This window comes from Ambystoma mexicanum, chromosome 6p (assembly GCF_040938575.1).
Source record: "Ambystoma mexicanum isolate Mex_15411 chromosome 6p, UKY_AmexF1_1, whole genome shotgun sequence".
NCBI lineage: Eukaryota > Metazoa > Chordata > Amphibia > Caudata > Ambystomatidae > Ambystoma > Ambystoma mexicanum.
The window spans coordinates 669556399-669583292 of NC_090935.1; the positions used below are offsets into that span (position 1 = coordinate 669556399).

The window sequence follows — 26894 nt, forward strand, 5'->3', positions numbered from 1 at the left end:
TTATATGGCATACATTGATTATTGCAATGCCTTTGACAGAGTTGTAAGGAACAGATTGTGGCACAAATTGGCCAAATGAGGATTAAGATCTGACATACTCCACTTGCTGGTTCAGTTCCACTCTAGGACTTCTGTGGCGATTTCCCAGGGCCTTCTCAGTCGTTATATACCTACATGTGACGGTTTAAAACAAGGTTGTGTCTTAGCACCAACCTTGCTTAACTTACATATTGCTAATTTGAACAATGCCTTGAATCAGGTGCACAATGTTCCCCCAAAGCTTTATAACACAAAAATCATATGGCTGTTTTACGCTGATGACATTGTGCTATTTGATAGAACATTTCTAGGTTTGCAACGTATCTTAAAGGCTCTTGAAGTATACTCGACCAGTAGTAACCTAAAAATCAATAGCACAAAGTCCAAGATTATGTGTGTAAGCATAAACACGATCAGCAAAATCTTTAAATGAATGGGGGAGCTTACACCATGTAACAAGCACTTAGAGGCCACCATTTCTACCTCACAACCGCCTAACCCTTTGCAGCTACACATAATTCCTAAAGCACTCGGCAGATTTGGCCTAATAAAATCTTATGTGCCAAAGCTGGCCATTCAGTTGAGGGCATGGTTACCATATATAAGACTTGCATTATGCCAGCAATTATATATGGCTTGGAAATATACTCTGAAGAACAAATAAGTTGGCTCAAGGTATTGGCGGGAAGGTTGTGGAAACCCAATCTGGGACTGCCTCAGTCTAGGCCGATTCAGGCAATTCTCATGGAATTGGGTCTGATTTCTCTTACCACGCTAGTGAGAGTTAAAAAAAAGCATTCTCTGCACAAATATATTAACTGATGTGGGTCAACCCTTGTTTCAATGGCATACCAAAGATGGCATTCAGCCAGTAAGTCCAATAGAGTCCATGAAGCTACTGGTTGAGTCTTGCCTATCTTTTTAAGACCGGATAGGATGGAATGTGAAGGATTATATGCAGGAGCCTTTGCCCATTGTGGGATTGATCGAACAGCATTGCTCACTTGCATGAGAAGACAATCTATGAGGTCTCTACGTCTCAGTCCTTTCCATATTTAAACCAAAGCAATATATATGTAGTATGATTGGCCAAAATCTAAGACGCTTTGTTAAGCAACTTAGATTAAATCTGTTACCCACTCGGATGGTGAGAGGTGCTTGGTCACATGTAGCTGTGGAAGGTAGAAAGTGTAGATTCTGCAACCTTTCCCTTGAGACTTCCAGACTTATACTAACGCCATGCCCTTTTTTGGTAAATTCCTACAAGATTTATTACTCTAGCTTTCTGAGCAGAATTAGTGATGTGGCATGAAATCAATTCTGGTCCACAATAGTAGGTGCAGAATCAAATAATGCTGTATTTTTAGTATGGAAGAAAGCAATGAAATTGCTGATAGGAAATGGAACTTTTAATGGTAAGTGATTGTTTCATAAATCAAATGTATTCAGTTTTAATTGGTTTTATCGATGAGATGTAATTTAGTATTATGTGTTTTAGTCTTGTATGTTTATGTTTTAAATAGTGTGAAAGTTTATGTATAAACTATACACATTTTTGAATGTGAGCGGCATGAAACTAATGTTGGGGGCAATGGCACTGTGTATTTATTAAATGTGTATTTACAGGCTGTATTGGAATTGGACCCTCCTGCCCACCAATATGCCCACCCCCTTGCTCTTATTCTTTGCTGCAGAGAAAACCTTGTCCGGTTAGTGCTTAGATCTTAGCCTAATTGAGCCCTTCCTCCCAAGGTGCGTCTGCTGGAGACATGCCACATCTACCCGTAACCGCCTAAGCTAGCTTACCAGTTTCCCTCTTTTATGCTGGGTAAGTCCCCTATGCTAGGACCCTGAATGCACCGGTTCATGCCCTGTACCCATCTTCACCCAGCAAAAACCATGACTACTGCCAATCAGGGATACCGTACAAATAAAGCTGACTCACTGGGTGACCAAAAACGTCCCTCCACCAAATCTCGGGCAGCAATTGTGGACGTGGACCCCCACACTCCCAACTAAACCAACAAACCCCCCGGGCAGCAGCAATATAAGGTGAAGGTCCCTTTTGACCCTCCCTTTTAGGACACCCACTGCGTCCAGAGAGGATCCATGCCCTCCACAATGTCACCCTGGGGAGCCAGCGTGATTCGACCACTTGCTCTATGTCAAATGGGGACCTTTCTTCAAGCGACTGGTTGCTGGCCGCCGGACCTTGCCCCAGGCCTGTCCAGACCACGTGGACTTCTGTGCACCGCCACCGTGGTCCATATCCTGCTGCTCTGCTCCCCTTGCTCACCCCGCATCTGGAGGCCCAGTATCTGCGCTGCCTCTTCCGGAGTAGTGCATCTTGTTTCTCGATCGTTCCAAGTAAAGACCAGACAGAATGGGAAGGTCCATCTGTAGCGTACGTCCTCTTTCTGCAGCTTCTCTAAAACGCAAAAGATCTATGAAATGTAGGGTGGAGACCCTTGGAAGCCTACCTAAAGACTTGCATAAATGTTAGGAGTATATTTATTTATTTATTCATATTTGTTAAGCGCACAACAGCCCGTGGGCATCGCGGCGCTGGTTACATAAAATGAGAAGCTTACTTACAAAATATATATGCAATCAGCCACTAAGCTCCTCACTAACTCCACTGCGGATTGATCCAAAATGTCCAGAGATCTTTCATGACGTATCAGTTAAGCCATTGGAACTGATCTGATTTTCAGGTGGTTTGCCTACACTTTCCTGGCAGACAAGTCTCTTTTTTAAATCATATTTCGGCACAACTTGACATTCATAAATTTCATTGATTTAAAGATATACACATCAGAGATTATGTTCAATCACATTTCGGCACCACAAGACTGCCTGACAACTCATTTTTGGGGAAGCTGCTCGATATGAACTCCCATTTCAGTTTTCTATCACCTTTTCTCAGGGGGCTTCCGAATTATTTAAAAAAGCTGGCATACTGATGGGTGGCCTCAAAGCACTGGAAGTAATGCCACTGCAAATTATCGCTGCAGTGCATAAACATAAATAAACCATTATGTGCTGCTAGTTAAACATAAATGACAATGTTAAAAGGCAATCTACAATTTGTATCATCCCCCAGTTGAGCTCTGTACACAGGAACGTAGTAATGATGATCACAGTTTGAGATGTGCACAGTCAAGGCCAACTGTAGTCATAGGCTCACTGCATTCCCTGCCATCTGGCCGTGTGCAGGGGGTGATTGTCCGAAGCTGCTGCCGCTTTGGATGCTGATGTCACACCTTCAGGAAGGACAATGCTCTTCAGTTTACTGGGCAGTGGCACCTGCTGATATTCCAAGTTAGTCTTTTTAGTCATAGCCTCCGGGTATCTCCTTTTAGCCCGCGGCTCTATTCCATCATCTCCACCTCAATCCAGTCCACGGAACACAGACCAACTCCAGCCGTTTGGCATTCAAGAAGAAGTATACTCAGGACATGGGTGGCCTACATTCCTTCTTGATGTTCCGGAAGTTGTCATATATGTGCAAACGCCGATACAGACATCTTTTAAATTGCGTGTTGGTGTGTCACATGCATACCTCTGAGAAGAATCGTTTTCTTTTGTTTATGGTGAAGAGAATCAAGCGACGTGTAGTGTATTGGCCTCCTTTTATGTCCCAGGCTGAAAGCAATGGCTGGGAGGGCTGCTCCATTCAGACCAGCATCCACGTATCTTCTCCCACCTCTTGAAAACAATCAGAGTCAGACTTCACCCATGCAGATCGGCACCCCTATGTCTCCCCCTCTCCTCTCTGCTTTCCATAAATGGAGAAGTTTGATCCCTCCCCTTTGCGCTCATTCGTCATCTTCTCTTTACTTGGAAGGGCTGTTTGTTGCTTTGTCAAGGTGATGTCAAATCCACAAAGCACTGAGCCATCCTTGAAATGGATATCATGCAAGTTCATTTATGTTATAAATACTCTACAATCACTGCGGCCCCGAAATAAATGCAGAATGCAAAAATGCCGAACTTTTTGGGCGGATTTCGATGCAATTATATATGTGTGGTGGGTTAGGTTAATATATAATGCAAGGGGAGTATGGGAGAGCAGAGATGGGGGGGGGTTGGAGGAGTTGCAGGGGGGGTCTTCCACCGCCTATAATTGCGCAAAAAGAAACGTCTTTAAATGTTTGCATTTAAAAGTCTCAGTGATTACGTAGATCCAAGGATACATCTTACAAATCTATTTGAATTTTAAAACATTTCCACACACATGTATCTCATTACTATCCATGCTGCACTGAAAAGGTTCTCACATTTAGAAAAGCTGATCTTTTGCAAGGTACCATGAAACAGTTCCACAAATGTACAAAAATGCATCGACTGTGCCCTCAGATTGACAACTTGCGTTTCAGGCACCGGCGCTAGCATAACTCATGTGCACAATTGCCATCACACAGTAAAAGGGTAGGAAGACTTAATGTCGTCCACGTGCGGAGGCCTCACATATAGCAATAGACCAATTCAGTGCATGTCACAAATACGGTCTTGCGCTAAGGCGAGGTACCAAGTACCACTCAGGGCCCAGCAGCCAGAGGGTCCAATGGGAGGATTCTACCACTCACAGCAAACAACGTGCAGATGTGGCTACACAAGTGAAGAAGTGTGTGGATGAGCCTCTATTACTTCTAGGCTATGGTTGGCGCATGAAGGACTTGCAAGGCATCAGAAGGGCCCGCTGTTTCGGTTCCTAAGGGAACCTTTGAGCTTCAGGGTTGAGCTTGGAACAAGAGCATCTGCTCACAGGGAGGGTTTGTGATGAGTGAATCCAGAGCAAAACTCCTGTGAAGGGCGGGAAGGACATTATTAGCAACACATTTGCATGATTGCTAAAGGGAGGAACAGGAGCAGCTGAGCGTCATGGGTTTCAAACCCTGCAGTGTGAGCTTCTTAAGTATGTGGTAGTCTGAGGTAGGGCTCGAGCAGCAGTTTGCTTGTGTGCATGAAATCAAACGTATTCATCCTGGCTGTAATGCCATTTTTCCTAAAATGGGGGTGGCTTGACAAGCACAGATAAAGCTGTTATTCTTTGGAAAAGGCTTCAACATGTACGTATGTGTATGTTAAGTAAATATAAACAAATAAAAACAACTTCCACCTTTTTTCCCTTTGTCTCTAAGCTTTAGTCCTTGAGTATTAACAATAAAATAGTAACATGCAAGTATGAAGAGCAAAGGTGGTGTACGTGAAATTTGCAAATTATAGCAGTAACTCTCATATTTATATTTATTTAGTATTTGCAAAATGAACTCAACTAATCAATTGACTGTTCACAGATTCGCTCATTCAATTTGTTGATGACTTTGTGGCTATAGCCTAGTACACACATATTGTTGTAAAATTATGGACAATGGGCCTCATTACAAGTTTCGTGGTGCTGGAAAAAGTGGCAATGATTGTATTACCGTCACTTTCCCCACAATTTTTTGGGGATAAAGTAGCGTATTCACCTCCAGCTTGTTGCTAAAGGTATGTGTAGAGTGATCTGCTCCTCCCTTGTTCCCCCGCAAACCCCAGGCCACAAAAAGGCTGTGACCCCAAATTGAGAAAGCTATTCCTCTTATATCCTGCATAAATAGATATGACTATTCCTTCACTTTCACCTTTGTGCAAGCCCAGAGCAAGGGTCATCAATTGGACATTCAAGCAGGGATGGACAGACTGGAACTATTGCAAGAGATTTCCTGTGTGGTTTGTGACTGAGCACATATTATGTGAGTCCTTTTAACGCTCTTCTGCAGAAGAATACCCTTGTGTGAGACTATTTGTAACTCCCACGTGGACATCCTGTCACAAGTTATCATGCAGGATGTAAGCGTAATAGCTTTCTCGAATTTGGGATCAAAGCCTTTTTGTGGCCACAGGTTTGTGGGGAAAGGGGAGGAGCAGATCACTCTACACATAGAGGGCATGTCTCCAACGTGGAGGAGGTACAGCAAGAACAGCATTTCCACAACCCTTTGGTCAGCTCATGCATTTGTTCTGCCAAGGTCGCAAATTGTGTATCATGAGGCCAATGCCCATAGAAACTACTGCCTGTAATGCTGATAGTAACTAACTGATGCCTGTAACTAAGTGCTCTGAAGCTATATCGCTGCTGATAGCGGCACTACATCAAACAACAGAATTATTATTATTATGATTATTAACACGAATAATGATAATAATAATAACGCGCATTTAAGTTAAGCACTTCTGGCATCATCAAGAAGTCTACATTCCTACTGTCTTTCCAATCGTTGAAGGATTTGGGCCATTTCTTAAATAAAATGTCTCAAAGCTTCACCTGTACTCGTCATGATCCTACAGTGTGAGGCCACCAGATGCAAATCATTCATATGAGATCAAATGATTCCAACAGCAGCATTAGAGCATGAATCCTGCACCACAGGGTAAGATCTGGCTGCTGAGCATAAGAACAGAAGCAATCAATTGTATTATGGTGAGAAGCTTGCCAGTGGATTACTGCTCTCCTCACCTCAGTCTTATTTATAACCCAGTAGATGCTTTCCTTTGCCATTGGACGTTTCCCCGTTAGGATGCATATTCGGTATGCATAGACTCTCTCTTTCTTTCACTCTTTCCCTCGCTCCCTCTATCCCTCTCCCACTCTCTATCCTCATCTCCCGCTCTCCATCTCTCTCTCTCCCTCTCTCCCTCTCTCCCTCTCTCCCACTCTCTCTTTCTCTCTCTCTCTATCTCTCTCTCTCTATCTCTATCTCTATCTCTATCTCTATCTCTCTCTCCCTCTCTCTCTCTCTCTCTCTCTCTTTCTCTCTCTTTCTCTCTATCTCTCTCTCTCTCTATCTCTCTCTCTCTTTCTCTCTCTCTCTATCTCTCTCTCTCCCTCTCTCTCCCTCCCTCTGATCTCTGTATTATCATAGGCCAGTGGAGTGGCTTCAGGAAAGGGCCATATTTGGGTAGGAGAGGAAGGGGTGAAATCAGAGCACCTAGAATCTGGACACTTTCTTCAGAAAGATAACTACAATGATCTTTAAAAAATTCGAAAAACAGAAAATCTGTAATCTCTTTTTGTTATTGTAACTAATGGCTGTTGCAATTCATTTAACATCTTTATCTAGTTCCACCCCTGAGCTTCATTTAGTAAAATGTATTATATATATATATATATATATATATATATATATATATATATATATATATATATATATATATATATATATACAGGTACATTATGCAGATCACATTGTTCCTCTTTGAAATAAAATTAATCTCTAGACAGAAATATTAAAATCTGCATGTGGGAATAATTCAAGATGATATGTAGCTATCTACTTACACAAACACTCACATTATCCAATAACACTTCAATTAGAAAATACTGTAACACTGCTGGGGAGTTGTAGGACCAGAAAGCATTACAAGATTTTAGAAATCCCCCATTCGTCTTCCCAAAAAGAGTCTTTCATTTATGTCCTAATCTAATACAAACCACATTTTCAACATGGTTGTAAATAAATGTTGTAGACATGAATTATCTTGTTGGCGATAATCTTGCTATTTTTATAATCCCATCCCTTTTTAACAACTCAAATGTTTGTGTCTGCCCAATAATTAGAAGATATATTTCTGTAACTAGGGTTGACAATGCGTCTGGTCGAATTGTTTTTTTAATTTATATTTCAAAACTAATTCATTGTTTGATTTCCAGTCAAAAAGGCCTTCATTTTGAAAATTGGATGTTAACCCCCAAAGAATTTGATAATAAAGAACTCAGATATTATTTACCAAAAGTTTCATGTTATTTTAAAAATAGAGGCCTTTATCACTGGAAATCAAACAATGAATTGGTTTTGAAATATAAATTAAAAATCAATTCGACCTGGCACTTTGTCAACGCTAGTTTACACAAATTATCAACATAATTCAAATCTCACTTTGTTTTATCTGTGCATCCATGTACCTGATTAAAAATGAATATCAAATGTACGATGTAGTGTACCAAATATTTATTGGAGCGCTGTTTGTGTGACGATAATCAGCGCACGCTCAGAGCGCCTCGTTTTTCTAGGTAGCCAAAAACAAAAGTGTTGAATGTGACATGGAATGTTGGATAAGCACTTCTTACTGGCAAATAATGTTATTTCTTCTTCCTGTTAAATCTTATGTTTTCCACAATCAAACTCTGCTTGAAGGATAAAATCAATTGCCCATTGAAATGGTCGAGGCACTTAGAATCAAACATATTTAAGCCTTTACTGCATTTGTCGAACCGATAGTTAGAATCTTATTGTGAATTGTCATTCATAATGCTACCTAATGCCTAGAATCTGTATTTACAGAATGTTTTGTCTGACCAAGAATACACAGTGTTCAGACGTGCATTCCTTAAGAAAGTCCATTTCTTGCCCTCCAAGTAAATAACTCAATTGCGCCTGGTCACAAATTAACCAATTAACTATATGCATTACATCTAAGGAAATTAGATGTAATTCTTGTGGAAAGGTTCACAAACGCATAACCACCCCACGGTATGATGTGCCATAGGTCTAGATCTGACGGATATAGGGCCAGATTCCACATAAGAATGCTCTTAAAATGCTTGAAAAAGAATGCATCTTGTTCCCTTGTGTTCTGTGCACTCTCTAAATCTCTGACATAGTGAAAGAACCTCATTCATCAATGTAGCAGAAATACATGATGCAGGAGCTACCTGTGCAAGAGCCTCTTTTTTTTTCCTCCACCCCTAAGACCCCCCTCAGGCCCCCATAAAAGGCTGTAGAGGGCATGTTTAAATTCAATTTTCTGTGTATGGTCTTTAAATCTTACTCCCCCCTTTCTCTCACCCTTGCTTTCCTAATCTATGTTCCCTCTCGCTCTCTTCGTTCACAATCCCAGTTGCTATCAGTCCCTCATCCCCCTTGTGCCCAATACCGGATCGGCTAATTTTCTCTTCTTGCTCCCTACCATTGGAATTCTCTCCCCTTCCCTCTACATTCTACTACATACTTCTCTTCATAGTGTACTTCTCTATATACCTATCTTCTCCAATCTTAACTTCCCACTTCCAATTGCTTTTAACCCATCTAATTCTTACTTGATTTGACCTGGAAGCATTTCTTGTAAATCTACCAAATCTACCAATTTTCACTTTAATGTACTGTAAACATATTTATGTTCAGCACTTTGGAGTAAGGTGCTCAATAAATATCAAATAAATACAAATACATGACGTCAGTAAAGAGAACAGATATAAAAGTTTCATTACATGCTCTTTTTGATATAAGAACACAGTACATTGCCCACCATCCAGTCGTTAAACCAGACTAGCCTTGTGTGTGTTTCAGTGCTCCTACAGCTTTTGAGCTTCTTCAACACATTTTGTAACCTAGTCAGAATAGCATACGGCCTAAGAATGCAAAGAGGTGTCCAAGCCAGTCTACCAGCCCCCAAACCTCACATTTATCAAACAAAACGTTATTTTGAAATCATGGAAAATGCACGAGGCCTATTCATGAAATGTCTCAGATATGGCTGATGTAATTTCATAATGCTTTACAAATAACATCATAACTCTCCCTAGACTTGTTGAATCGGACACCCTTACAGTTTTGCCCTTCTGCAACAAATTATCACTATCAGTCAGAAGAAAGCCAAGATGCTATTGTTTAAACGTGTATTGTAAAATGATAAAAAGAGAACACAATGCTACAATATGTACACATTGCATAATATACTATTGTGTATTATAATCCCACACTATGGGCCCACGAGTGTGGGTGATGATAAACTCCCCTACAGCATTACATAGGTTGTCAAGTGTCACCATTTGTAAATGTTGTTAGAACTCGGAGACTTCATTTTGTGGTATGCGCACTGTAAGAAATGAAACAATAACACATATTTCTGAACTCATTTCTTTCAATCTTAGCAAAATATTGAGTATGTCAACATCTACTGGAATGCAATAGGTCAAGTGAATAAATACATTTAATTTCTCATTCAAACTGTAATTCGACTCCCCTGCTATGCAAGTTTTGCTGCTGCTATGTTTGTCATCATGTTCGTTTGTTCAATTGAAAATTGTTTCTCTGGTTAGTAGTGTTTTTCTTTTTTCTTTTTAACTGGCCAATGTTAAACCATATTGTTTTTTCTTTGCCATTTCAGCGAAACTATAATGTTTCTTCATGAAATATTTCACCAGGGATTGAAAGCAAGAATAGCTAATTGGCCCACGTTAATTTTAGGTAAGTAATGTTATACAATTCAAATGATAACGAGTCATCGGAGTTTCCATTAAGCTACACAAGGGCATTTCCTGGTGTGATCATTTATTGCAACTAGCTTTTGCTGGAATCCTGGGCTAAACAGGTTCCAAGAAATTCAACCACATCACCCCCATTTTGTATGACCAACACTTCCTGCCCATGCCACACTCCTCCAGGAGCCAGACCACTGCAAGGCTTGAAATAGAACTGGCACACAGTGAGAAGAACAGGGTACATTAATTCTCCTGCTATGCCCCAGCATACTGGAATACATCCCAGTTGCTATCAGAACCGTTCCAACCCACCTGTAGTTCAGAAGAAAAAGAAAGACCTGCATTTTAGGAAATTGATAGGTGTGATTTAGGATCCACTGTCCCCAGATCACCACTGCTCCTTGCCTTGAAAATGTACCATTCTTGTTTTTACTGGCGCATGCACTGCACTCTATTGCTCCTGCACTATGTTTGCGCTACATAAACACAATTGGTGGTCAGTCAAAATCTCGAAAACAAAATCTCGAATACAAAAAGGCCGAAAAATAAAATATCGAAAAAAAAAATATCGAATTTTTTATTTATTTTTTTATATATGTTTTGGGGTCAGGTAAGTAAAAAAAAGGGGTAAAATAAAAAAAAATGAAAAAAGGGGGGTTGGGGGGGAACCCCCCCATTTTGAAAAAAAACACATTGAAAAAAAAATTCGATATTTTATTTTTCGGCCTTTTGTATTCGAGATTTTGGTTTTCGAGATTTTTAAATTCGGTATTATCACTATGAACCAAACACAAATAGAAATACAAAACGGGAATGTTTAGGGCTTGGATCGTTTCCATGTGACTTCTCGTCAATTTAATTAACCAATGATCTCAATTCACATTTGACTACTTCGACAAGGTCTTCTAATTCTGCTGACAGCACTAGAAAACACATTTGTAACAGATTAATCAGAATATTGAAAACCCAGGAAATAGCCTTGTACATTCTCGTGCTTTTTATGAATTGGTGATCTTTAGGGAACACAGTAACTTAGAACATGGCTTTCTTTGAAATATTGTCAACATTAATAGAAACAAGTGAGAACATATTCTAGATGTAAATATGCAAAGTTCAGCAGATTTCCATAATTTGTGTTTTGTGTGCTTTAGGAAACATAGGTTCCATTTTACAAATATGGCCATATGATTATGGTGCATTGGGATGGCATTTTATTTGGAGAGGACCTACTGTAACTACACTAGTATTGTTAAAAATCATATCCATACATTTTACACCGTATAAGTGAAGATGACATTTTTAAAATGTAAAATGCATTTGGAAAGTCTTCTCAAGGGCATGGAAAGAACATTTTGTTTTAAGGAACTTAATCATCCAGAGTAGACTTTGTGGAGCCCTTCAGCACACCTGAAGACTTTTTAAGACCTAACTGTTTTTTTAAAGCGTGTTACCGATGTAGCTTTCTCAGTAAAGTACCTAGGTTGACTGTGTTGGACACAAGGGTCCTTGCACTGTAACATTCAACCAATATTGATTTGTTTTAAACTTTATTAGGTACATATATAATGCAATGAATTTAGCATTCCATAGTTTACCAAGATAGCCTTAAAGTATCAGGGAGTACACATTACAAGAGATAGACAAGTGCATATTGTGGGGAATCCTGCAGATACCTCACCAAATCCCTGCCTAAGGTCTCCTCCCAGGTGGCCAGGAGAGGGCAGACACTACTGATCCCAATCCTGGGGTAGGTGTACTGCGGGACGATCACCTTGGTGGAGACAAGGCCCATGGTAGTGAGGAGATTCTGTGGGATGAGGCACAGTATTTTTCCTCTGACAGGGATACTCGTATCTCTATTCCAGAAGAAGTTATGGCTTATTGTCGTTTTAATGGTTTTTAGCCTTCCATTAAAACTATGGTGGTAAAACCTCAGATTGGAACACCTAAACCTATTACATCAAAAGAACAAATCTTTTTTTATTCCTAAACGCAAATGCCCCCTCAATACCTAAGGTACGCTAATAGGAAGAGTGAGAGTATTGCCTTTCCATACCATCTGTCTCTTATAAGATTAAACCTCACAAAACCTCTTTGAAAAAAGATAAGAGCCTTAAACCTACCCATAATACCACAGGGACTGAGACGAATAAGAGGGCGCAGGAGGCATGTAAAGGTGTAGGACAGACAAGTAGGCCTAATAGCCTTTGCCAAGGTCAGGTAATACTAAGGGTTTGCACTTGAACTTATTTGCCCCACCTTAGAGGCATGAAAGGCTGAAGCAGGAAGGAGCAACAGGAAGGAGCTGGAGCAGAAGCTGAAAGGCTGGCAGCAGTAGCAGAAGGAGAAGAGCACGAGCCTGGCAGTTCAAGAGGAAGTGTGATCAGTTAAGGGATGCCGGGACGAGAGAGGAGCAGATTTCACCTGCAGGTTCTGAGTTAGTTCTGTGTTCACAAACCCTGTCTGGCTGTGGCTGCACTGCGAGAGAGACATGGCAAGTTTGAAGGTCTTCCCAGGTGCGCCTACTAGCTGTAATTGCAGAGCCAAGATTGTGCTGCAACCCGAGGTTCGTGTGGAGAAGCAAGCTGAGGGATTTGGGAGTAAAGGAGAAGACCTGTGGTCAAGGCTGGATCAGAGAAACCCATGCTGCAGAGAGGTGTGGCTCTCAAGAGTGTCTGAAGTAGTAGTCGAAGAAAGAAAAGTCAGGAAGTTGAAGCAGCCTGCAACCACAGTGCTTCTGGAGCTGGTAAGTGAAGTTCCATATTCAGATTCACCGAAAAGCTCTTGCAGGTAACTGTTACCAGCTCCATTATCATTTGCTTAAGCAGAAGCAAGTGGAAGTTGTTTGAAGTTGTTAGTTGCGGTGGAAAGTCCCAAGAACAAAGGAAATGATTCACATGCACATCTAAAGCCAGTCGGAGTGCTTACGTAAATGAATAAGCTTTTCATTTCCATTGTGGAACGTTATAACCGTACTGGAGTGTTCGCGTAGCTCCAATTGAGAAGAGAGCATGCTTATTGAATCACTCGGAAAGTTTAAACTGACTTTCAGATACTTACAAGGGATATTACAACAACGAGAGGTTGTGTGTGGTCAATTATGATTCCCGATGCGAGCCAAAGCATCACTCCTTACTAATGAAAGGGAATGCAAGTTTTTACAGTTCCTTAATTTTGAAAATCTCCATCAAAGAGTGGTTGTGTGTGTCTAAATCTGTTCTCGTGTGAATCTTGAACCTTGTAACATGCAGAACAATTATTTTATAAATTGAAGAAGTTAATGAAGTAAAGAGAAAAACAACCATTACCCAAGACAGTAGGCGAGTTTTTTCTATAGTGAAACCAGCCCTATTGAAATCGAACAACCTGCACTTTGAAGTTGTTTAAGTTGTTAAAGGTTCAGTGTCTGCTGATACAAGTGTGACAAGGTTATCCAAAGCTGGAAGAGTGGCAGTACAGCTTTGGGTTAGCTACTGGAACCAAGAAGGTGTGAGGGAAGGGAGTTGGGTGCTTGTGCTTGTGAGAAGATTAAATCAACATTCGGTAATGCTGAGACTGTTGCAGCTGAGAGGGAAGCATTCTGGAAGCAAAGACAGATTATACTGGTGGCAGTAAGACAGGCAGAAGAGGCAAGGAGACTGCCCTTTTCTTATAACCTAGGAAAGAAGAGTGCCTTGACTACCTTTGAAGGTCAAAGAGTCTTGTCTTTAAATTACCTAAGGTACCAAGTTGAAGCAGATCTATCAGAACTGCTTCCATGCAGGAGTGCTACTATGTCTGGAAATGATCTGGGGCTACGCTAATTTCGGGACTGTCCGGACCCGGGGCTAGCTAGCCTTTTGGTTGTATCCCCTGAGCTTCTATCCGGGGCTACAACAAAAGACCCGGGGCTATAGCCCACTAAGACCACTAAGCCCCCCCAGCAACGCATCTGTTTCCATGTAATAATGTCCCTGCAAAAATGTCCCCTGAAAAAAAAGTCACTGTTTTTTGCAGAGACCTTATTACATTGAACATGCGGGGGACACCCCTGCAACCCTTGTTTTTATTTTAAATGGGAGCAGGGGACATCCCCACAACCCGTCCCCATACATAATGTCACCCTATATAATGTCGCCAATGGCTTTCCCAGTGACATTATGTATGGGGACATTATTACCTGATACCTCAGAACTGTGGTTGTCTAGGAGACTGTCATTGAATGTTGCATTAAAAGTGGTTAAAGCATTAGACTACTGTGGAGCAAAGGCGCCTGCCTCCACAGTAACAGCAGTACAAGGAGGTTGTCAAGATGTAGCAACACCCTGAGAAGCAGTATACTGAGAAATCATACTAAAGACGCTGCAGAGGTGATAAACATATGGACAATTGTTGAAGTAGAAGTAGTACTTTTGTCTTTGAATTCTAACAATATCATCCTGGATGGAGGATTTCCAGGATTACCATTGGTGCTGTTTTCTTCGCTGGGATTGGAATGGGCCTTTTCAATAGTTATCAGTGTATTATCGATTGGGTGACCTTTTGTTTCTTTTGGAACTCCCAAGAACTGATTTAAGACTTTGCTTTTCTTTATGAACACTTGGAGAGATTGGCTTTGGACAATCCTGTGAAAGGGATCTACCCAGGACAGGTGAAGGTCATCCAAGTCATTGGTTGTTTGGTAAACACTTGTTTATGTTGTTTATGGTTTATTTTGTGTATGCTAGGAGACTTTACCTTAGACCCTAGACTAGGTAGGGAACTCCCTGTTAGAGTAGGCTTAGTTAGGTTTTCGTTGCACTTATTAATTTTCATATAATTTCAAATACTAAGAAAACTACAAGCAGTTATCAGCCTTGCATTACTGACCCCTCACAATATGCAGTTGTCAGACACGTCGCAAAAACTATACAATTGATCAGTACACTCTCATAACTCCTTTTTCCAGGTGGTTTGAGATCTGAAAATTAGTAGATATTCACAAAACCAACACTGAATATCTATTGTGCATGAATGATTGCACTTCATCCGGTCTGTGTCATCACTAGAGCTTCCAATTTCTACATGTAGGAGGGGAATCTTTAAGGAAATACATGGCAAGCCTTCATTTCGGTACAACAGTAGCAACACCTGTAAATGAATATCGGTACTCTATTTCACTTCATCGTGAAGAGTCCCAAAAACCACAAAAATTGAGTCAAACGAATAGCTTAGCCTGTGATTTTGGCAAAGTTATCATGTCCTTTCTTCCAGTAGAAAGTGTGGTGGGTCAGAAGAAGGACTCACACTCTTAATTTCCATTTCACAGAGGGGTTTATTAAATAAAAGATAAATGCCTATATTTCCCTATCCTATGTGGTGCCCCACCTAAAAAAAAAAAAGAAGTAGGATGCTCATCAGTTGTCAGTGAATACGTCTTAACAGAATCTGTCCACCGTCCAAACTAACCCACTATTATAATAACAAAAGGGGAATAACTGTTCTCCTGATAACTTGTTTCTCCCAAGGTTCAGTTCAATAAACTATCTTCAAGTAGTTCTTTGCGACCACTTTTATCAACTCATACAGTTCCTTTAAAGAAATGTTTAACTTCTGCATCCCCTCTCTATTATGGCAACGTTCTATTCCTTTCTGGTTCTTGTTATAAAATACACAGTATTTAGTTTCTCTCTGAAACAGGTCTTTATACTTTTCTTGTATTTTAGCTTTATCTTCAGGCGTGTCCGTTCTGTTCTGTTGTTCCTCTTTACATCTCCTTTATCTTGTGTGACATCATTATCCACAATCCAGCATGGTTATTCATTCACGCTTTTGCATTGCAATATGAGATATTATTTCTTTCTCCCTGACTGGGACGAGTATGAGCATTCCAGTAATGATTCTTATTCACTTCTATGTAAATCAATTTCTTATGTTGGCAAGGATGAGTATGAGCATTCCAGTAACAATTTTCATTCACTTCTTTGTGAGTCCATATCTCATCCGGACATGAGCATTCTGATAAAGATCTTCCATCCCCCTCCTGGGTCTCCTGTTTTCCCTGTTACCTGTAGTTGATAGGGATAACCTCACTGAGTTTATGGGCCGTATGGGTCCCTCTCTCTGATTTGTCAGGTTGGTGTCTCGTGTTCCTTCTATTCTTTTCTCTTTGTGTTTTCGCAAAGGACTACTTTTTTGGCGCTTTCGGTTTTGTATTTGTTGATAGGTTTTGTATTTGGTGTATCAGAGCAGTCTCAGTGTTGTTCAAGGTATGTCCCGTCCACCGCAATCCTGTTGCGGTCACACCACCACTCTGTCATTGTGGTCACCCCACTACTTTGCCGTCTCTCTTTCTGTCTCTGGATTGGGATGCCTTGCGTCTGACTTAGTTTCTCTCTTGTCTTCGCCTCCCAGACGCTGTGCGCCTGTCTTTGCTGTTTGCTCTCTTGCCTCAACAGGACCCTGTGCATCCAGTCTCTCATTTGTGTGAGCTGACGAGCCGATTCATAACTCGCGGGCTTCCTCTCTTCATCTCCAGTCTCCTCCCCTCTCATATATTATGTATCCGTGGGACTTTCCCGGCAGAGTCCTATAGTCCTTACTCTCTGTTTGTATCATATTCTCTTCTCCTCCATAGGTCAGCCTGCTTTACCAGGAACAGTTACTTTTTCCTTTTTATGGCTATTTACCGTTTCCAGCTGACAATAGTAATTTCTTCACATATTTCTTTTGAAGAGATATGCTTGGAAGGTTTCCTTGGGAGTTCCTTATGGGAACGGAAGTCTGTGTCCCCAAAGGTGGGGTGAGTCTCTCCCGGTGAGGTTCCACTTGTCTCTACCCCTAGGGAGGGTGTTCCAGAGCAATCTCCATAGTCCTTGGGGACGAGGGATGAATTCCTGTGATTCCTCACAGATGCCACTGAGAATGGGGCGGATGAGTGGTATGTTTGGTCAGTGCCACGCCAGATGTAGCAAAATGTTACCTGGGGCATTACAACTATGACATAAGCACACATCTGGCATCATACATCTGGTACGTCAAGGAGAATAGCAAATATATATATATATATATATATATATATATATATATATATATATTTGTTCTTTTTTTGTAAAATGGAATCTAGGTGGTTTTGCTTTACATCTCGCATCCCTATGTGCACTGCATTGTATTCAGTCGGGGAAAATCGAATCCTGCATCCCACCTAGTGCTATGCATTTGTATTTGTGCCCTCCTTAACTACTAGCCCACCTGTGAGTAAGGGCCTGAACTGTGCAGTGCAGCCCCCCATTTTCTTTTCTTTTTCCTTCTCTCATCTATCCTCTGCCACGCAGATGGCACTCTCCATCTCTCCAATCTTCTCTAACTGCTACACTATCACCTATCCTCCCTCTCTCACGAAATGTGGACGAAAAAAAGCATAAGAAAGACATCCTGGGTGCAAATTCGGGCCTTCCCATCGCAGACACATATGTCAGTGCATCCTCCAGAGAGATCCTCATTGATATCCTGTTCTCTATACCCTCTCCAGACCTATGGGTGTCTCATCTCATCTCTACTCTCTCCCCTTTCACATCCTCTCCCATCAATGGTGGCACCAAGTGGCAAGTCCTCTTGGCGGGCTTTTTCTCATCATGCTGCATCATTAATGTCTACTACACTGGCACTATCCTGGTTCAGGATCATCAGGCTGTCCACCTCCACTTCGACCGGATCCTACCATCCCTCATTAACTTTCTTCCTTCGCCTGCCCCTCCCGCTACATCCTCCTCGTCTCCCCCCCCTCTGATTGAAGTTCCACACCCCTGTACTTCACCTCAGCAAACCTTCAAAGGCAGAAACCATCTCCACTTTGCGACTCTTAATGCCTGCTCAGCCTACAAACACTCTGCTGACATCTACCACCTTCTTGAAGATACTAACATTGACATTATCCCTCTTACTGAGACATGGTTCAATGCCAGCTCAGTCAGTGCTTTTGACTCCCTCCTACCTGACGGCTTTAAGATCATTTCCAAACCACGTCCTCACCGTTCTGGCGGTGGGGTGGCCTTAATCTTCCCTGAGTGGGTTCCTTCTTCCACCCTTCCGACTCAGCTCTATTCTTCCTTTGGGAGCCTGGTATGCAATTTGGGTGTCTCTCCCTCCTCCACCATGACCATTGCTATCATTTACCAACCCCCAAGCGCTCCCTCTCCGTTCCTCTCTGAATGGGCTGATTTCTGTTCCTCCTTACTTTCAAACTCCTCCAACATGCTCCTCTGGGTGACTTTAACATCCAATTGGACTCCCCTGGCACAGCAGTCACTCTTTTCATTGAACCCTGCACCTCTCTATTCCTCACCATTCTCCCTTCTGGTCCAACCCACTCTGCTGGACATACTCTGGATGCCTTCATCCACTCCAACCTCCCTCTCTCATCTCCCCTGGTCACCCCTCACTCCTGTCAGACCACTCTATTCTCTTCCCACCTGGGTCCCTTTGGTCTTGTGACCTGGCCTCTAAAAGCCCTGCCAACCTCATTCACAAACATCCGCCTGATGAAATGAGTGTCAGCACTCGTATGTTTTTAATTGTTTCTCAACCCCTGTCTACTCCTTGTTGACCTGTGGGTGCTTTGACAGTATTTACTTCCTGTATAAATGCCTAACAAGCGAACGGTAAATACATACTTCACTTTTATTTCACAAACATCCTACATTTGGAAAGGATAAACACTACCCTTTCCGTTGCTGTCCCAGAGAAAGTAAGGAATCCTGCAAGGAAGCAAAGCATAGTGAGCGTTGCCAAATGATAATGAAGTATACATTTCTGGTGTGATAGGACATGCAGGTCAAGGTAAGGGGTATCTGTAAAGTCTTGACTGCCCCTGTTGGGGTACAACTACTTGAATTGTAACATCTTATGTGTATAGTTCATTGAAATCTCCTTTGGTTGTTTACAGGCCTGGAACCAAGCTTCACCAAAGGCTGTAGGACCCACAAAGGTCGCCCATCTGGCACGGCACTTTTAGTGGATGACGAGCCATCTGCGAGTGCTAGCTTATACCAGTTCCGTACCAGGTGGGGCTTGTCACCAGGAGTATACAAGTATGGTTTCAGGCAGGAGGTTTGAGGATCTAAAAGGAATCTAGGGATACTCCATGCAAATGTGTTCCATTAACAGCAATACATTAAATCTTCAAGAGTTATATTTTTCCCATCAACAAATATGTTGCTGCTATGGGTCGTAGCAGTGAATACTATGCAGAAGTTCCATTCATGCCTCACTTCGCATCCTTGGGTAGTAAATAGTTAATTGAGGGGCCTAGGGGTAGGACCCTGTCATGGTCCTCTTAAGTTCTCGAGCAGCCTTCATCTGGTCAGCAGTGGTTGCCCTTCATTTCTGGGGATCAATTTGGATTGTAAAATGACATCATTAATGGGGCTTTGGGTTTGGAATAGCCCTCTTGGTGGTGATATGTGGATGTTCCTTTGATTCTGAGTGCCAGGAGATGGTGTTCTGGGCCTTGTAAAAAACCCAAGGGCTTTTTCCCATCAACCCCCTTGCTATCCTCTTCTGGGGTGGTCAGAGAAGGGTCATCGTTGTTGGGTCTGGACCCGGTGAGTGGACCAGAGAGGGAGGAGGAGCACCAAGGTGAGACATGGTGTCCCCCTTTTCTTAATTCCTCCCTACCTGTTACGCTCACCTGGCTCCCACAGAGGCGTCGATCTGAACTGGACAGCTGCGGTCTCCACCAATGTGACGCGTAGGGCCGAGATGACGGACTGGACTGGCCCACCTAGCTTCGTTTGCTTGGCCCGTAGGAATATTCTTCTGCAAATGGAGAAAGGGAATTAACCACCCGTGGAGTTGAGTGTAAACCCCCCACCCCCGCTGTTCTCCCCACGGATCACCTTTGATGTCCCCTCTTATAGTCTCACCTGATGGTTTGAAAAGATGAGCTCTCCATCCTGCATTGAGCGCAGGGGCGCGTTGATAACCAGTTGCTTCACTGGCTCGAAGGAATTGGTGAGTTCCAGAACAATATTGACTCCAAAAAGTATGTAGTTTGTAAGAGTTCAAATGCCTGACTTTCACTCTTGTCCTATTCCTTCCAGATTGCAGCTTGACCCTAGTGAAGAGTTCCTCGTGGCAACCGGTAATATTCTGATAAGGATTTGTATTTCCAACACAGTTCGATAAATAATGTCAATATGTAACCTGTTGCTTTCTCCCTTATTCAAGCACTGAGAGAAAGTATGAAGTCTCTTGGAATAATACCTCTGGCGGTAAAATCAGATAAGTCTAATGTGGTGAGGAGGGTTCCCCTTGATAGTCCCTTTGTTTTACCTTGCTGTCCTTTTGTTTCCCCTTAGGGGCCGGGGTTCGGCGAAGATGCAGTGGAAGCTGCGCCGTCCCGTTGAAGAGGAATAGTACCGCTGGTGGTAAAATCAGGTAAGTCTATGGGAGGGTTACTAATATTCCTCTGTGTATTCCCTTGGCTCACCTTGCTGTTCTTGTCTACTCCTTAGGTGCCGGAATGTGGCGGGTACATGCAGGAGGGTGCGGTGGAATGTGAAGATGCTGCGAAGGCCGTTGAGTTCAGCGCGGCGCTGCAGCAGGCGAGGCGACGCACATAAAATAACTTATTTCTTCCAGCTCGAAGGCGCGATGGATCGGGAATTCAGGTAAGGATCAAAGGTATTGCTCTTGTTCTAACCTTTTCTCCTTCTTTCTCCCTTTTTCTAGGAGCTCCAAACTCGAGGCGGGCGTGGCAGAAGGCTGGATGCAGACTTGCAGGCATGGTGAGCGTTACGCTGCTGGATGCAGAATAACACGAAGCGTGTGCTGCTCTTCGGGCGTGGTTTAAATAGCCCCCAAAGTAGTCCCAGGTAAGTTTTCCTCCCAAGCCCCGCCCGAGTAAAAAAATAATCCCTAGGTAAAATAGTCCCTTTCAAGCCTCATTTGGCTTGGAGCTCTTGCAGCATGGTCTGCATCAGGTAAGTTCTACTCTATGAGCCTGGCGCCATAGGCGCCAGGACCGCACCCAAACAGCCCCTAGCAGGGGTTTTTGGGCTTGCCCAAAATAACTTGATGCCTGCTTCCGGGGTTGCTGGACCTGGTCTGGGTCCCCGGGGGTAGGCATCATGACACTACCCGACATTCCATCTACTATCATACGCCATTACAAATCCTGTCCCGTCACCCCATCCCCTGCTTCAACTTCCTTACCAACTCCCCATAACCTTATCCTTTATGGGAAAACACACCTGGGATACCAATCAGGACGGAACAAATTCTACCTCAAATAGCACCAGTGAGGAATACCCCTTCATTATCAAACACCTTTAGAAAATCAGCTTCTTCTTGCTACAGAAGAAAATGCCAATCCCAGCATTTTTGTACGCCCTTTTTATTTTTTACATAATCCGTACCTCTATCTCAACCTACGTTATAGGACATTACAACTCCCATGATCCTCAGCCTTCCTACTCTATCTGTAGTACTGGGCCAAGGAACAGAGCCATGAAGATGACCTCTGACTCTTTTTCAATCGCTCTGTCCCTGTACTGAGGCCAGCCAAGGTCAGGCCTCCCTTTCCAATCATCCCCACCTGAAACCTGTTAACTTCCCAACCTGTGATAAAAGGCAGAGCACACAGGTACACTCTGAGAGAGCTGGGGATGCTGGAGGAAGCACAGAGGCCAGAAGGAGGGCCTGGAAGGGCTACAAGGACATTGGGCCTGTGAGTACAGGGGGGGCTGCACTGTGGCCTTGGAGCTGTCTCCCCAGGGAGCCAACCAGGGGTGGCTGGGGTTACCTGGCAGTGCCCAAACCAGAGCTCCTCCCCTGGGGAAGATACTAAAGTTCAGCCTTTGAGGGGGAGGTGGGGATACACTGACCTCAGGAAACATCCCATTTAAAACCCTGCAGCTCCCAAAACCTCCAGAAGGCTGTTTTAGGGGATCTGGCGAAGTGGGAGTGAAAACAAATGTCGCATTGAGAGACTTGAAGACCAGAGACATTTATTTTGATCTTGTAAAAGCAGAGCGAGAATGGGAGCGAGAAGGGACTGGACTTAAGGAGCAGCTGCGAATGCGAGTTTAGAGGGCAGAAATCCAGAGTACTTTATGAGCTGTGGAGAAGTCTCAAAGAAAGCCAGGCAAAAGAACCACACTTGCAACAAGCAGCTGATAACCCTAGCTGGAAGTTGTCCTTCTGGGGAACCTTGATGAGAAGCCTGCTTCCCTCCCGGTGAATTGTTTGAATTGGGGAGGTTCGATAAAGCTACGAGTAAAGGAACCTTGAACTCGGGCACATGAACTATATTAAATCATAGGCGGTGAGTTAACAAAAGAGAAGAACAAAAGCCCGGTTGTTTTTGTTTGAAAGTAACTTAATCAAGACAAGGTTGCATGTAATACGGCAACCGCAAGTAAAGAAAGATCAACGCTTTAAAGAGATAGTCCGATACAGTGTACTCAGAGTGGTCCTGATGTTGGATACAGCACAGTCAAAAATCTCTGTAGTAACATGCCTGAATAGAAGACACTATTGAACTATATAAAGATGACAGGGAAGGCATTACAAACGTAGCGCACAAAGTCCAGAGGCAAAAGGGATCATTGGAAATAGAAAATAACATGGATTGAAGCATGCGCCCAATCGAGGGGAGCTTGTGTGAGCTGGAGACACGGATTTCAAGCCTGAGCCCGACTGAGGGAGGCGCGTGTAATCTGTGGAAAAGGTATTGAAGGCCTAAGCCCGACTGAGGGAAACCAGTAATATTGTGAGTGGCTCGACCCCGGATGGAGAGAAGCCCATAATCTTGCAACTGCAAGTACCATAAAGCATTGGGAGAAAGTGAAGGTAACGTTTGTCGAAGTGGTCAGGCGTAGTCAGAAGCCAAACCTATGCCACCTCGAAAGTCTTCGACCAGGAAAGCTTGGGGAAGGGTATCCCTGAGACCTTTATGAAAGATTGTGACTATTAGGGTTTTGTTTAAAAACAAAGAAGTCTATTTGTGGAAAAACATTTGCAGCCTTTGTTTTTTGAAAGCTCAATCTGACATTTGATTATGAAAGAAGCCTGAACATTCTGTTGACTCACCCCAATAAGCCACAGTGTGCCCCACTGGGGTAAACTGTGCTGCCTAAGTCCCTATGCCCTGGAATCCCATGGTCCCAAGGTGAAATCGTGGGGAAGGGATTCATCATTGCTTCAAAACCCCTTGCCATCCTGATGCTTTTGTTGAGAAAACAATGTTTTCCTTGTGTGTACATTTCCCTTGCACCTTTTTGTATTAGAATTAGAGCAGGCATTAGGTTTAGAACCTTTTGTCTTGACTGTACTGACTAGGACTCTTTCACTTTTACTTTATGGCCGAGTTTACTCCCACTTTAGATTTAGGGTCAGCTAGGAAGTCTGCAACCCCTTGCAAAGTTATAAATAAAGCTGTTTAACTTTCATCTCATGTTTGTTATTCTCGTTGTGATACCATGAGTTCCTCACAGCCTTTTGATGAAAGAAAGTACAGATGTAAATCAGGGACTGACAAGGCCCCCTTGACTATTTGGCGCACTGAGGATGTTCAGGGCCACCCAAGGTTGTTTATACACCCAAATGAACCTGGTGAGTTGCCGCCAGAGAGTGCTGAAATCTGTGGTCGGTCATTTTTTCGAAAAAATAATGTCGAATGACATTTTTTCCGAAAAAAAAATGTCGAAAAAAAAAATGTCGAATTAAGTTTTTTTACAATTATATATTTATTTTGGGGTTCGGGATAAAAACAAATGGGTAAAACAAAAAAAAAATTAAAAAAGGGGGGTTCGGGGGGGAACCCCCCATTTCGAAAAAAATGCATTAAAAAAAAATTCAACATTTTTTTTTTTCGACATTTTTTTTCTCGAAAAAATGACTTTCGACATTATTGGTTTCGAAATTTTCACTATAAACCCTGAAATCATTTGCTCAGGTGTAGATCGAGACAGGTTGTAATATATGGGATAAAATACCCCCCTACCGTATGTTGTAAGGATATTGCAAATCACAGAGGAGTTCTGTGACCAAATAGAGGAATGAGGCCAAAGGCTGAGTTCCTTCATACGATCATGGTATTCTAAGGAGACTTGCAAATATCCTTTAAATGTACAGTAGGGGGTATTTTATTCCTTATAACACATGGCCACACCCTCATCTGCTTTACTGCCTGGCCTTTTGCTTAATCTTATGTAAGAGATCTTCCATTTGCTGTTCCATATAAGTTATGTAGGATGTGTTTGGATTTTAAAGAGCTAACATGCAGCTTGTAATGTGCTGCAGAAAAATAGTTTGAGCAATTCAATAAAATGAATCAGTCAAAACGTGCACATTTTGTACGTTAAAATGAGTAAAATCATGCTGAGTGTTGCTCACGCACTCGAGAAGTGCACAAATTCAACAATCTACCATAAACAGTTCCTTGTCAGCTACTGTCTGTAAACTGTCACTGAAAGCTATTTTACAAGCACAGAATTTGAAAAGCTTGTCACTCCTTTAAGTGAAGCAGTGACAAGTTGGAATTCTGCTCTCGGATGGCTGAAGCAGCAGGCATTGTGATGTAACAACTGGAGCGTAAAAACTGGCTACAGAGCAGTTGCAATGTCATTTTCTTAATACAGGTCAGTTGTGATATCGTAACTAGCCTGTAAAAAGAAAATAATTTCCTGGCTTTTATACAGACACTGCAGACTGCCCTGTATTATATCTAGATATGTAAAAACCAAAATGTGTTTCTGGCGGAATTTGTGGCAAAACGCTGTTCCTTATACAATGCCACACCATTTCACCAATCTGAACCAAATTTTGCATAGTGGCCCGTTAGGACCCTCTGGACATTACTGGCTACATGACATTTGGACACCCCATCCGTTTCCTCGGATTTCAGCAAAATTCTAAATGTGTTTGTTGGTTTGTGGCAAAGCATTGTTCCTTATATAATTCCACACCGTTTCACTAATCTGCACCAAATTTAGCATATTTACTTTTAGGACTCTCCGGACATTACTGGCTACATGACATTTGGACACCCCAGCTCGTTCCCCGAATTTCAGCTCAAGTCAAAATCTGTTTGTGGGTTTGTGGCTTGGAAAAGAGTTTTTCTTAATACAATTCCACACAATTTCACCAATCTGCACCACATTTTGCATAGTTACCTGTTGGGACCCTCCCCACATTACTGGCTACATGGCTTTTGGACACCCCACCGCGTTCCCAGGATTTCAGCACAAGTCAGAAAAGTGTGGGTTTTTGTTTGCTGAAGCATTGTTCCTTATCCAATTCCACACAGTTTCACCAATCTGCACCACATTCTCCCTGTTAGGACCCTCTGGACATTACTGGCTACATATTTGGACACACCACTTCTTTCCCCAGGTTTCAGCACCTTCACACATGAGATGGTTACCTGAAATCGGCAAAACATCAACGTGGTCGTAGAAGGACTGGTCCCAACACAAGGAGCAAAACTTGAGGTACAGGCCCTACGATGCACCAGATATTTGCACTGCAATGCACCACAATGAAGTGCACCACTCCAGGGTGAGGCGTCAGGTGGGGAGAGATCACCAACACACCAACTCTTGCGTCTCCCCAACGTCTGCTCCGGGGTATGTCAGTGAGCCACACTCTGCCATTTTCAGTGCAGTTTACTTCAGGGTACAAAGCATATTAAGTGATAAGTGAATCAGAATAGAGACCTATAGGATCTGTTACCATGTCTGTCCACAGAACTTGTTTGGAGAGCGGGTACTTCTGCTAGTATAAAAAATAAAATATGGGTGTCACCACCACTTTTATTAGCACGGAGAGAAATAATGCAACTCATATGTCCACTTTTGTCTCGAGTTCATCCAATTCTTTGATGTAATTTCTTCCATGAAGGCTGCCAGTGCTCAGTGGAATTGATATACCCAACTAGTGTACGGGTGTCTCTCCTACCATAAAGCTGTATAGAGCAGTGGGCATGGCAGGATGACTGGAAGCCCCAATACACTCTGAGACCCACATAATCCTCAAATCAACTCATTTCAGCCATCAGTGAGGGCAGGGTCTTCTATGGGCTCTGGCAGAAAATACCATGGCATCAGCATAAGTTGAAATGCAGGTTATTTGGAGTATAATTGCATCCCTCTGTCCAGATAATGCTCATGGAGAATGCAAGCCACGGGCACGATGGTCATGCAAAGAAAAGTGGGTATAGGGAGGGGGGGGCGTTTTCACATTCCCCCAGTGTGAATTGGGTGATAGTTTGTGATTTGTTTATTCCTGGGTTTGCGATTGTCTATATAAAAGCAAGTCAACCTAAAGGAAATACCTCCTTACTCGCTTGTATTGCAGCACTTTGGAGAGTTATAGTAATTCAACAGAATAAAATGCTTTTTCTGCACCCATGGCTGCAAGAGCAACATAAATGTCTGGTCTGTCGTCATGTAGGATGGAAAGGGTATCATAGGTAACTTTGCTTTGAGCAATTGGGATAAAGGGAGCTGGGTTGTGAATTACAAGTCAAGGCACAAAGGGGAGCAGTCGGGATAATAGCATCCTCAGTATTTATATGGGGTGAGTGTTTTAAGGCTTACATTGCTGAAGAGGCATATTAGGTTTTTGCAGGAAAAGGTATATTGCCTCC

At 42.6% G+C, this 26894-nt stretch overlaps 1 protein-coding gene across 3 annotated transcripts in view; it reads left to right on the forward strand.

Moving 5' to 3' along the window:
- Positions 1-26894, forward strand: part of RASGRF2 (Ras protein specific guanine nucleotide releasing factor 2) — a 2380666-nt gene that overhangs the window by 909816 nt on the left and 1443956 nt on the right. For all 3 annotated transcript variants that reach the window (XM_069627555.1, XM_069627554.1, XM_069627556.1), the window contains exon 6: positions 10192-10271. In XM_069627555.1, coding sequence (XP_069483656.1) covers positions 10192-10271 — 80 coding nt within the window. The remainder of the gene's footprint in view (positions 1-10191; positions 10272-26894) is intronic.